General features: G+C 42.7%; 1 protein-coding gene across 2 annotated transcripts; it reads right to left on the bottom strand.

Annotated features, from left to right (window-relative positions):
- Positions 1–402: 402 nt before the first annotated feature.
- On the bottom strand, positions 403–8,461 carry LOC112257654 (synaptoporin-like). Of its 2 annotated transcripts, XM_024431399.2 has the most exons (6): positions 8,301–8,461; positions 8,039–8,116; positions 5,545–5,663; positions 5,228–5,429; positions 1,412–1,603; positions 403–1,158 (listed from the first exon to the last, which is right to left on the bottom strand). In XM_024431399.2, exons 1-6 carry the CDS (start codon positions 8,316–8,318, stop codon positions 1,024–1,026), a joined length of 744 nt encoding a protein of 247 aa, XP_024287167.1. In that variant the 5' UTR covers positions 8,319–8,461; the 3' UTR covers positions 403–1,023. The 2 variants fall into 2 exon arrangements, with proteins under 2 accessions (XP_024287167.1, XP_024287168.1); XM_024431400.2 differs by lacking the exon at positions 8,039–8,116 and having other exon boundaries at positions 8,301–8,459.
- Positions 8,462–12,120: the final 3,659 nt, after the last annotated feature.

The following is a 12,120-nucleotide window of genomic DNA, read 5'->3' as shown; positions in this document are numbered from 1 at the left end:
GAAAAATTTGTGACCAAAAGGTATGACAAAGTGAAAACAGGACTTTACTGGCTTTCTCCCCCCATACAAAAAAAAAAAACTTGTTAATTTAAAAACACATTAAATTTGACAAATCTTCTGGCACAAAGAAAAAAGGCACATTTCGAAACATGACATGAAAGTACTGTAGAATTGATCATGGCGTCACATAGATGTCCGTAACTATTTCTGCTTTGTTTCTTTTGTGTGGCAAATAACGAGCAACGCCCCCTCGTTGTAACGGGCCCTCGTTGTAACGGGCCCTCGTTGTAACGGGCCCTCGTTGTAACGGGCCCTCGTTGTAACGGGCCCTCGTTGTAACGGGCCCTCGTTGTAACGGGCCCTCGTTGTAACGGGCCCTCGTTGTAACGGGCCCTTTTTAAAAAAAATAAACATTAAACAAAAAAACACTAAACTATCCACAAAGTAACAAAAAAGAAATAATCACACAGAGACTTTATAATAAACTGATTTGATTGTTGCATTGGGTTAGTTATACCGTTAAGACTTTAAGACGTAATGACTTAAACCCCCCCCCCACAAAAATGTCTCCTTCCATATTTCCTGGATTCTGTTTTGTACCTATTTAAAGAACCTAAAATGCACAACTTCGAAAGCTTTTGATTAATAAATGTGGCAAAGCATGAACGAAACTGTGGTTAAGTTTATGGAAGACATTTCTAAGCAGCATTCGAACCAATTTACAAATCATTTGGGGGGGAAAAAAGTACAGGAACTACTTGGTTGGAGGGAACGTCAGCCCTGTTCCAGGTCATCTGCAAATCAGTCACACATCTCAAGATGCCCAGATAAGTGAAATCACATAAGAGGGGAAAATCTTAACTTCCACAATGTCACATTGTCTCCCATTGGCATCGATGCATGACTATGTGAGAATTTGAGTGGAGGTTAAGATTCGCCCCAAAAGATTGGTTAATTTATGCAGTGTGGCTGCATTGTGCAGGCAGTCTGGAACACAGCCGTTGACAGCAGAGAACTGCCCAGTTAGGACGGCATGGGCCTGACCCCTGAACCCTCTTCTACGTCCGCAGGGGGGTTGGCTGACTTGTGGAAAGATGTTTCCTTGAAGATGAACCAGCAGTTACCACCCCATAATATCAGATTGAGGAATCCAAAGATCTGCCGTAAGGGAGGGGCAACAAAATCATGTTTCTTAGTCAGGAAGAGTTACATTTTTTCCCCCATTGAAGATGTTGCTACTATGCCTCATTATGAACCTTTCCCGTTGTGAGATTGAAAGAGGGTACTACAAAAGAGGACTTCAAGTGAAGCAGGGTTCAATTCAATCAATTGAGGAAGTAAACTTTTTATTATTTTTATTATTTTTAAAGTAGTTTCCTTGAATTGAAGGCGCAGATTATAACCAACCTACCACAGAGGAGTTGAGTCGCCCCATGTGAGGCACTGCTCCTGGTGTGCACTTGTTTCTGACGTCCTTGCAGGTGGAGATTAAGCCTACCAGGTTAGAGGGGCTGGTAGCCCACTTCAAGTCCGTCAGGCCTTTACCCCAGGCAGAGGAGGACACCAGCCACAGGAAGGTGAAGGCTGCGGTCACCAGCAGGTCCTGTTGGAAGGATGGGAGACATGGTAAATACAAACTGTACAATACATTCAGGTTCAGGATGAAAGTTGGAACTTTAAAAAATAAATCCAACTAAACGGTATCTTCAGAGAGTATTCACACCCCTTGATTTATTCCAAATGTTGTTGTGTTACAACCTGAATTCAATAGATCACACAATACCCCAGAATAACAAAGTGTAGAAATGTGAAAGAAAAATGGAAACAGAAATGTCATTTACATAAGTAATTATTTTATTTCAGTTTACTAAATTGTTTTTTCATGATTCATTTTATAGCCTACTGGCAATGCCCCCAAAATTTGTTCTGTATGGTTCTGCCTGACAAAATGACTGAGGGTTGGCCACTAACATACTATAAACAGCCTTGCTCTAGAGGTGGTTTCAATAGCTGTAACAAACACGCCTGTTATATATACACTACAGGATACAAGGGGCGGCAGGTAACCTAGTGGTTAGAGCGTTGGACTCAGATCCAATCCCCGAGCTGACAAGGTCAAAATAAATCCTCTGTTGCCCCTGAACAAGGCAGTTAACTCACTGTTCCTAGGCAGTCACTGAAAATAAGAATTTGTTCTTAACTGACTTGCCTGGTTAAATAAATGTAAAATAAAAATGTTAAAAACACTTGTCAATCTCAAGAAACACCCCCTATAGATACTCTCTCAAATGCACTGCATGTGACTTGTTAAGCACATTTTTACACCTGAACTTATTTAGGCTTGCCATAACAAAGGGGTTGAATACTTATTGACTTAAAACATTTCAGATTTAAATACGTTTTTATTCATTTGTAAACATTTTGAAAAACATAATTCCACTTTGACATTATGGGGCAGTGTGTGTAGAACATTAATCAAAAAATATATATATATTTTTAAACATTTTTTTTTTTTAAATCACAATTTAATCAATTTTCAATTCATGCTATAACAAAATGTGCAAAATGTAAAAGAGGTGTGAATACTTTTTGAAGGCAGTGTACGTAAACAGACCATAATAACCTCACTCTGTACCAGGTTAGTACTGCATTCCACAAAAATGTGTTATAAGGCTTATGATTTCCATTTTAATGCATCTGATTGTTTGGGACTTAAACTAGTGAAGGAGACCTGGGTTAAATAAACAATGTCAAAGACTTGAAAGTATTTGATGTGTGCTTGATTTAGCTCAGTTCCAGGGGGCCCCTCAGCCTCCCTCAGTTCCAGGGGGCCCCTCAGCCTCCCTCAGTTCCAGGGGGCCCCTCAGCCTCCCTCAGTTCCAGGGGGCCCCTCAGCCTCCCTCAGTTCCAGGGGGCCCCTCAGCCTCCCTCAGTTCCAGGGGGCCCCTCAGCCTCCCTCAGTTCCAGGGGGCCCCTCACCTTCCTCAGTTCCAGGGGGCCCCTCACCTTCCTCAGTTCCAGAGGGCCCCTCACCTTCCTCAGTTCCAGAGGACCCCTCACCCTTCCTCAGTTCCAGAGGACCCCTCACCCTTCCTCAGTTCCAGAGGACCCCTCACCCTTCCTCAGTTCCAGGGGACCCCTCACCCTTCCTCAGTTCCAGAGGACCCCTCACCCTTCCTCAGTTCCAGAGGACCCCTCACCCTTCCTCAGTTCCAGAGGACCCCTCACCCTTCCTCAGTTCCAGAGGACCCCTCACCTTCCTCAGTTCCAGAGGACCCCTCACCCTTCCTCAGTTCCAGAGGACCCCTCACCTTCCTCAGTTCCAGAGGGACCCCTCACCTTCCTCAGTTCCAGGGGGCCCCTCACCTTCCTCAGTTCCAGAGGACCCCTCACCTTCCTCAGTTCCAGGTCTTCCTTGACACACCCATTAAGTGCGCTTTCTCGGGCCTCGTTTTAGACTCCACGGAGGTGGTGTTAGTCGAGGTGTTACACTTCCTTGTAGTAAAACAAGGGTAGAACCAAGAGCCTGAGTTTTTTTAAACGGTATAAGAATCAATGTGTGATCCAGATTGTTTGCAGAATGTTTTTAAAAAAGTGCCGATATCAGGTGTCTTTAATTACACTCGAGTCGTTTAGTGTGTTTCATGCCATTCTTAACAAAAACAGTTGAGTGAAAATAGTTCTAGGAGGATTTTGCACAACACCATCTCACCACTACCACAGAGAGCATCAACACCATCTCACCACTACCACAGAGAGCATCAACACCATCTCACCACTACCACAGAGAGCATGTGACGTAGAAGTCCGTCACTGGCCGCGGGCAGTATTTGGTTCTTTAATGCACACACATATTCATCACTCCTCCCTGCGCCATTATACCATAAGTTAACAATGTGGGTCGACACACAATTTAACTTCTGTCTTGGTGCATGCATTTCACACTTGTCAATGTTCATATTTGAGAGATACAATAATTATTATACTTATCAATGTTGTGGATGAGCGCATTGTTTGTTTGTTCTGTTCCTCTCTCTCCATCTCTGTAGCTTCTGGGTATGCTGGAAAAGGCCCCGAGCTAAGGGAGTTGGGGGCTTTATAGTGCCTGTCCCAAATGGCTCATTAATGCATATGGGCATATTGAAAGATATTGTCAGTAATGATGTAATGTTGTAAATGTTATGTTGTGATATTGTTTAAAACCGTGTTGCAATGTATATCCTTTAGTATGTTTAGTTCATGGAAAATGTAGGTTTGTATTGTTAATTGATTAATTAAATTAGGGTTAATTGTTCTGAGGGGAGGGGCTAGTAAAAAAGGAGCCAAGAGCTCTCCAGTCTCTAAGGGGGATTTTTTGGATTGAGCTGTGGATGGGGCAGCATGGTTGTTAAGCTGTCCCAGAAGGTGTCTTTGATGGCAGTACTGTTATTTTCTGTTCCGGAATCACTTGTAAATAAACACCTTTGCACAGAAGAACTTTTGCGGTTCCGCCATCTTTTTATTTTATAGAGGTTAGGTTATCCAGTTTAGCCATCTGGCCTACTCTACGTGACAGAGCATCAACACCATCTCACCACTACCACAGAGAGCATCAACACCATCTCACCACTACCACAGAGAGCATCAACACCATCTCACCACTACCACAGAGAGCATCAACACCATCTCACCACTACCACAGAGAGCATCAACACCATCTCACCACTACCACAGAGAGCATCAACACCATCTCACCACTACCACAGAGAGCATCAACACCATCTCACCACTACCACAGAGAGCATCAACACCATCTCACCACTACCACAGAGAGCATCAACACCATCTCACCACTACCACAGAGAGCATCAACACCATCTCACCACTACCACAGAGAGCATCAACACCATCTCACCACTACCACAGAGAGCATCAACACCATCTCACCACTACCACAGAGAGCATCAACACCATCTCACCACTACCACAGAGAGCATAAACACTCATAAACACCGTCTCACCTCTACCACAGAGAGCATAAAGTTCACCATTCCAGTTTATTCACCTCAATGGGGCCAGGTTTACAGAATGTTTGCTTGTTCCCAAAGTGTCACACACATTTCAAATGTCTTTAGCTACACACAACAAAATCTCTCAAGCTCTTTAGTGTTCAAGGTCGTTCTATAGACGGGCTCAACACCTACCACAACAACAAGAGCATGAACAGAACAATTCCCAGTTAACTCACCACAATGGGGCCGCGGCTGGTCTGCCTGTAGACGTGCTGGTAGCCCAGGTAGATCACCAGGCTGGCGGTGCTGTAGAGGAAGGCAAACACCCCGATACAGACGTAGAACTCAGCTGAGGAGGAGTAGTCGCCGGTCAGATAGGTCTGGAGAGTGCTGGAGTCGTTCTTACAGGAGGGGACAGTGTATGGGTGAGCCATGAGTCTGTAGGAGTAGAGTGAGATAAGGTTGTGTTCACAAGGGACAAACACACACACACACTTCTCAGGTCAGTCATAGTCGTACATAAATGCATGTTTTTGTTTTATGTTCTGCTTACCTGAATGGGTAGTTAAAGTCAGCAGTGATTTCTTGGCTTCTGCTTCCCTGGCACAGCATGTTGATGCTCGTAGAGCCGGCATAACCCGACGTTGTAGCGAAGGCAAATATGGAGAAGACCTGCAGATAGACAAAGGCTCAAATAAGGACAGGACACAATCAAAATGAAAGAAGCAGTTGACACACGACGGGACATAACTGGAAATAACTTTATGAAATTACATTCAGTCCAAAAACCTACAGAGCATATGACTATGTCACCCCGTGGTAACGATAACACCAGTTTGCTTTACAGGTTTAAAGCAGTCTGAAGGCGTTGTGACAGGAGTTGATAGGTCAGGTAACGGATCAGATAGAACTACTGACAGAATGTGGAGCAAGACTGGATCATGGGCATTCGAGTCATCATGGATGAGTCACACACACATACTAGAATGACATCCTTCCTCACAGGAAGTGATTTTTATCACTTGAATATAGAATGGGGAAAAAACAGCCTTAGAGAAATCAACTGTGGTTGTAGAACTGTAGTGACGGTCTGGGTTTGATACAAGGGTTAAATATGGTGATTAGATTCATGTTTATTTAAACATTTATTTTTGCCCGCACCCCCCAAAAAAAACAATCATTTGGTTTTATGTTCAGTTTAAAAGTGATTTTAGTTTGTTTTGGAGTCAAACATAGTTTCAGTATATTTTGTTTTTGCAAACAGATTTGTAAATGTTTTCTTCTCCATTTTTAGGGATTATTTGTTTTTTACATTTGAGTTTTATTTTATATTATATTCATTTTATAGGCTACTGGCAAATGCCCCCAAATCTGTTCTGTATGGTTCTGCCTGACAAAATGACTGAGGACTGGCCACTAGCCTACTATAAAACAGCCTTGCTCTAGAGGTGGTTTTAATAGCTGTAACAAACACGCCTGTTATACATACACTACAGGATACAAGGGGCGGCAGGTAACCTAGTGGTTAGAGCGTTGGACTCAGATCCAATCCCCGAGCTGACAAGGCAAAAAATTTATAATAGCGTTTCAAAAGTTACTCGCTCTGAGACTTGGAGTAGTTATTCCCCTTGCTCTGCATGGGTAACGCTGCCTCGAGGGTGGCTGTTGTCGATGTGTTCCTGGTTCGAACCCAGGTAGGAGCGAGGAGAGGGACAGAAGCTATACTGTTACACTGGCAATACTGTAGTGCCTATAAGAACATCCAATAGTCAAAGGTTAATGAAATACAAAATGGTAGAGAGAGAAATAGTCCGATAATTCCTATAATAACTACAACCTAAAACGTATTACCTGGGAATATTGAAGACTCCTGTTAAAAGGAACCACCAGCTTTCATATATTCTCATGTTCTGAGCAAGGAACTTAAACGTTAGCTTTCTTACATGGCACATATTGCACTTTTACTTTCTTCTCCAACACTTTGTTTTTGCATTATTTAAACCAAATTGAACATGTTTAATTATTTATTTGAGGCTAAATTGATTTTATTGATGTATTATATTAAGTTAAAATAAGTGTTCATTCAGTATTGCTGTAATTGTCATTATTACAAATAAATAAATAATAAAAAATCTAAATAAAATTGTCCGATTAAATCGGTATCGGCTTTTTTTGATCCTCCAATATTCGGTATAAGTGTTGAAAAATCATAAAATCGGTCGACCTCTAACTGGTAGTATTTTATCAACATTACCAGCAAGATGAAAACGAGAATCTAAAGATGTATGGTCTATAGTCTTTTGTAACTGCACAATGTGTTCCCTGTCACAACTCAGGCAGGCAGTCATAACATGCTTCACAAAATACATTGTAACAATCTCATAATTGCAACAATGTTTACTGTTCAGTTGACTACAACGAAGTTCTTACAATATAGGTTCAGGACGCCTAAATGATTACATTGTACTTACATGATGAATAGGTGAACTCTCACCATACCACCACTATGGGCATGTTCTGTACAGTGACAAGGTAGTTTCAATCAATTAGAAACCCATTCTGCTATACTAAGACCAGTGAAATGTAGGTTAAACTGACAACAGAGTGAAGAGCAGAAACAAACAAGTCGCAGCAATGAAGAACGCGAAGGGGTGGGGGATTTTCCCGCACAACACCAGCAACATGGTTTAAAGTCACTGGTTGCATAGGCCTAAATGATTTAGCTAAATAAAAACATATATTTGATACATTGAATTCCTCCCCCATCCTAGGCCACATAATAACTAAGCGAAACTCGACTCATCGATGTAACGTTACTTCACATCAACAGCGTTGAGCCTAAACGAGGCTATTCTTTGGTTAGACCGAAAGCCGTATTTGTTTTTTAAATAAAAACTTCATATTATGTGACGTAAAAGCGCCAATCCGTCCACACGTCTCGCCGCTCAACTCCGTCGGTGTAGAGTCCATCTCCGGGTTGAGCTCTACTTGGTTACCTACATAATATCCTAATATGTAAATAAGAACACCAAAAAAAACTGACTTACCCATTCGAGCACTCTAATAAATGCCAAGGGCTCTTTCAAGGGCCCCAGGTCAAGAGCAAATCCTGAAGTCAGAATGTTCTTTTGATATTCAGGGACGAAGAAGTAAACAACGTTTTTATTAGCTGAAACATGGTGTTCGTTAGAGCTTCCGCATTCAACCACCACATGCATTGATTACCACGCAATATGTTTGCGGAATAGAAGTAGGTTGAAAATTATATTTAGAAAACACATAAAAACGTATTTGACACGCTGTTGTTACCTGGGATATCCTGTCCATCGTACCACTATCCAAGTTTATTTCTCGGACAGTATTAAACACTTAGACAATTACAAAATAATTTTCGAAATTTATGTCAAACTTTTTTTGTGTGTGTGAAAAGCGCTGCACACGTGATCACCGACGTTCTTAAAGTGACACGTTGTGAATGGATAGTCCGCCTTTCCGTCTTCAACTTCGTCTTCTTCTATGATATCATGGCGGTCCGCAAACAATCGTTTAAGTGCATACCGCCACCTACTGTGTGGAAGGTTCGATCAATCGCGATCTGCCCGATTCTGTATTACCATGAAAATACAACTCTAAACCAAATAAATCCCTGACTTCTGCCACTCCCCTCTCCCCAACCAAAGTAAACTGTATCTAAATCATGCTGAAACACTCCACCCAGCATGTCAACAACCATTTCAACAGTAATATCTGTTAACCCCCAATACATGTTTTGCCATCTCCACAATAACCTTCAACCTTGCAATTCTGCTTTCCACAACCCAAGTCGTATTTTTGTAATTTTTATTAACAAATATCAACAAACAAAAGAGGAATAGTCACATGCAAACAAGCATACATACAAACTATTTACATTGCCAGGAATCCTAAACAAACAAATCATATTAATTAATAATAATACAAGTTTGAATTGCCTTTTTGTTTTTCATTTGAGTTAAAGTAGTGCCATATTGTACCCAAGTTGTATTGATAGCCTTACTAATAAAAGCTATGAAGTCAAGGTAGGTCTACTTACTACAGGTACATCCATGTCATCTCCATCAGTAGGTCTACTTACTACAGGTACATCCATGTCAGCTCCATCAGTAGGTCCACTTACTACAGATACATCCATGTCAGCTCCATCAGTCTGACAGTAGGTCTACTTACTACAGATACATACATGTCAGCTCCATCAGTAGGTCCACTTACTACAGATACATCCATGTCAGCTCCATCAGTCTGACAGTAGGTCCACTTACTACAGATACATCCATGTCAGCTCCATCAGTAGGTCCACTTACTACAGGTACATCCATGTCAGCTCCATCAGTCTGACAGCAGGTCTACTTACTACAGATACATCCATGTCAGCTCCATCAGTAGGTCCAGTTACTACAGGTACATCCATGTCAGCTCCATCAGTCTGACAGCAGGTCTACTTACTACAGATACATCCATGTCAGCTCCATCAGTAGGTCCACTTACTACAGGTACATCCATGTCAACTCCATCAGTAGGTCTACTTACTACAGGTACATCCATGTCAGCTCCATCAGTAGGTCCACTTACTACAGGTACATCCATGTCAGCTCCATCAGTAGGTCTACTTACTACAGGTACATCCATGTCAGCTCCATCAGTAGGTCTACTTACTACAGGTACATCCATGTCAGCTCCATCAGTAGGTCTACTTACTACAGGTACATCCATGTCAGCTCCATCAGTAGGTCTACTTACTACAGGTACATCCATGTCAGCTCCATCAGTAGGTCCAGTTACTACAGGTACATCCATGTCAGCTCCATCAGTAGGTCCACTTACTACAGGTACATCCATGTCAGCTCCATCAGCAGGTCTACTTTCTACACCTTCATCAGTGTGACAGTAGGTCTACTTACTACATATACATACATGTCAGCTCCATCAGTCTGACCATGTCCATGTCAGCGCCATCTGTAGGTCTACTTACTACAGATACATCCATGTCAGCTCCATCAGTCTGACAGTAGGTCTACTTACTACAGATACATACATGTCAGCTCCATCAGTCTGACAGTAGGTCCACTTACTACAGATACATCCATGTCAGCTCCATCAGTAGGTCCACTTACTACAGATACATCCATCTCAGCTCCATCAGTCTGACAGTAGGTCCACTTACTACAGATACATCCATGTCAGCTCCATCAGCAGGTCTACTTTCTACAGCTTCATCAGTCTGACAGTAGGTCTACTTACTACATATACATACATGTCAGCTCCATCAGTCTGACAGTAGGTCCACTTACTACAGGTACATCCATGTCAGCTCCATCAGTAGGTCTACTTACTACAGGTACATCCATGTCAGCTCCATCAGTCTGACAGCAGGTCTACTTACTACAGGTACATCCATGTCAGCTCCATCAGTAGGTCCACTTACTACAGATACATACATGTCAGCTCCATCAGTCTGACAGTAGGTCTACTTACTACAGCTCCATCAGTCTGACAGTAGGTCTACTTACTACAGCTCCATCAGTCTGACAGTAGGTCTACAGCTCCATCAGTCTGACAGTAGGTCTACTTACTACAGCTCCATCAGTCTGACAGTAGGTCTACTTACTACAGCTCCATCAGTCTGACAGTAGGTCCACTTACTACAGATACATCCATGTCATCTCCATCAGTAGGTCTACTTACTACAGGTACATCCATGTCAGCTCCATCAGTAGGTCTACTTACTACAGGTACATCCATGTCAGCTCCATCAGTAGGTCTACTTACTACAGGTACATCCATGTCAGCTCCATCAGTCTGACAGCAGGTCTACTTACTACAGGTACATCCATGTCAGCTCCATCAGTAGGTCCACTTACTACAGATACATACATGTCAGCTCCATCAGTCTGACAGTAGGTCTACTTACTACAGCTCCATCAGTCTGACAGTAGGTCTACTTACTACAGCTCCATCAGTCTGACAGTAGGTCTACTTACTACAGCTCCATCAGTCTGACAGTAGGTCTACTTACTACAGCTCCATCAGTCTGACAGTAGGTCCACTTACTACAGATACATCCATGTCAGCTCCATCAGTAGGTCTACTTACTACAGGTACATCCATGTCAGCTCCATCAGTAGGTCTACTTACTACAGGTACATCCATGTCAGCTCCATCAGTAGGTCTACTTACTACAGGTACATCCATGTCAGCTCCATCAGTAGGTCTACTTACTACAGGTACATCCATGTCAGCTCCGTCAGTTTGACAGTAGGTTCACTTACTACAGGTACATCTATGTCAGCTCCATCAGTCTAACAGTAGGTCCAGTTACTACAGGTACATCCATCTCAGCTCCATCAGTAGGTCCAGTTACTACAGGTACATACATGTCAGCTCCATCAGTCTGACAGCAGTTCTACTTACTACAGGTACATACATGTCAGCTCCATCAGTAGGTCCACTTACAGATACATCCATGTCAGCTCTATCAGTAGGTCTACTTACTACAGGTACATCCATGTCAGCTCCATCAGTAGGTCTACTTACTACAGGTACATCCATGTCAGCTCCATCAGTAGGTCCAGTTACTACAGGTACATCCATGTCAGCTCCATCAGTAGGTCCACTTACTACAGGTACATACATGTCAGCTCCATCAGTCTGACAGTAGGTCTACTTACTACAGCTCCATCAGTCTGACAGTAGGTCTACTTACTACAGCTCCATCAGTCTGACAGTAGGTCTACTTACTACAGCTCCATCAGTCTGACAGTAGGTCTACTTACTACAGCTCCATCAGTCTGACAGTAGGTCTACTTACTACAGCTCCATCAGTCTGACAGTAGGTCCACTTACTACAGATACATCCATGTCATCTCCATCAGTAGGTCTACTTACTACAGGTACATCCATGTCAGCTCCATCAGTAGGTCTACTTACTACAGGTACATCCATGTCAGCTCCATCAGCAGGTCCGCTTACTACAGATACATCCATGTCAGCTCCATCAGTCTGACAGTAGGTCCACTTACTACAGGTACATCCATGTCAGCTCCAGCAGTCTGACAGCAGGTCTACTTACTACAGGTACATCCATGTCAGCTCC

The sequence above is a fragment of the Oncorhynchus tshawytscha genome, linkage group LG22, assembly GCF_018296145.1.
Source record: "Oncorhynchus tshawytscha isolate Ot180627B linkage group LG22, Otsh_v2.0, whole genome shotgun sequence".
Lineage (NCBI taxonomy): Eukaryota > Metazoa > Chordata > Actinopteri > Salmoniformes > Salmonidae > Oncorhynchus > Oncorhynchus tshawytscha.
The sequence above is the reverse complement of the archived record's forward strand: the minus strand, read 5'-3'. Positions and strand labels throughout refer to the sequence as shown.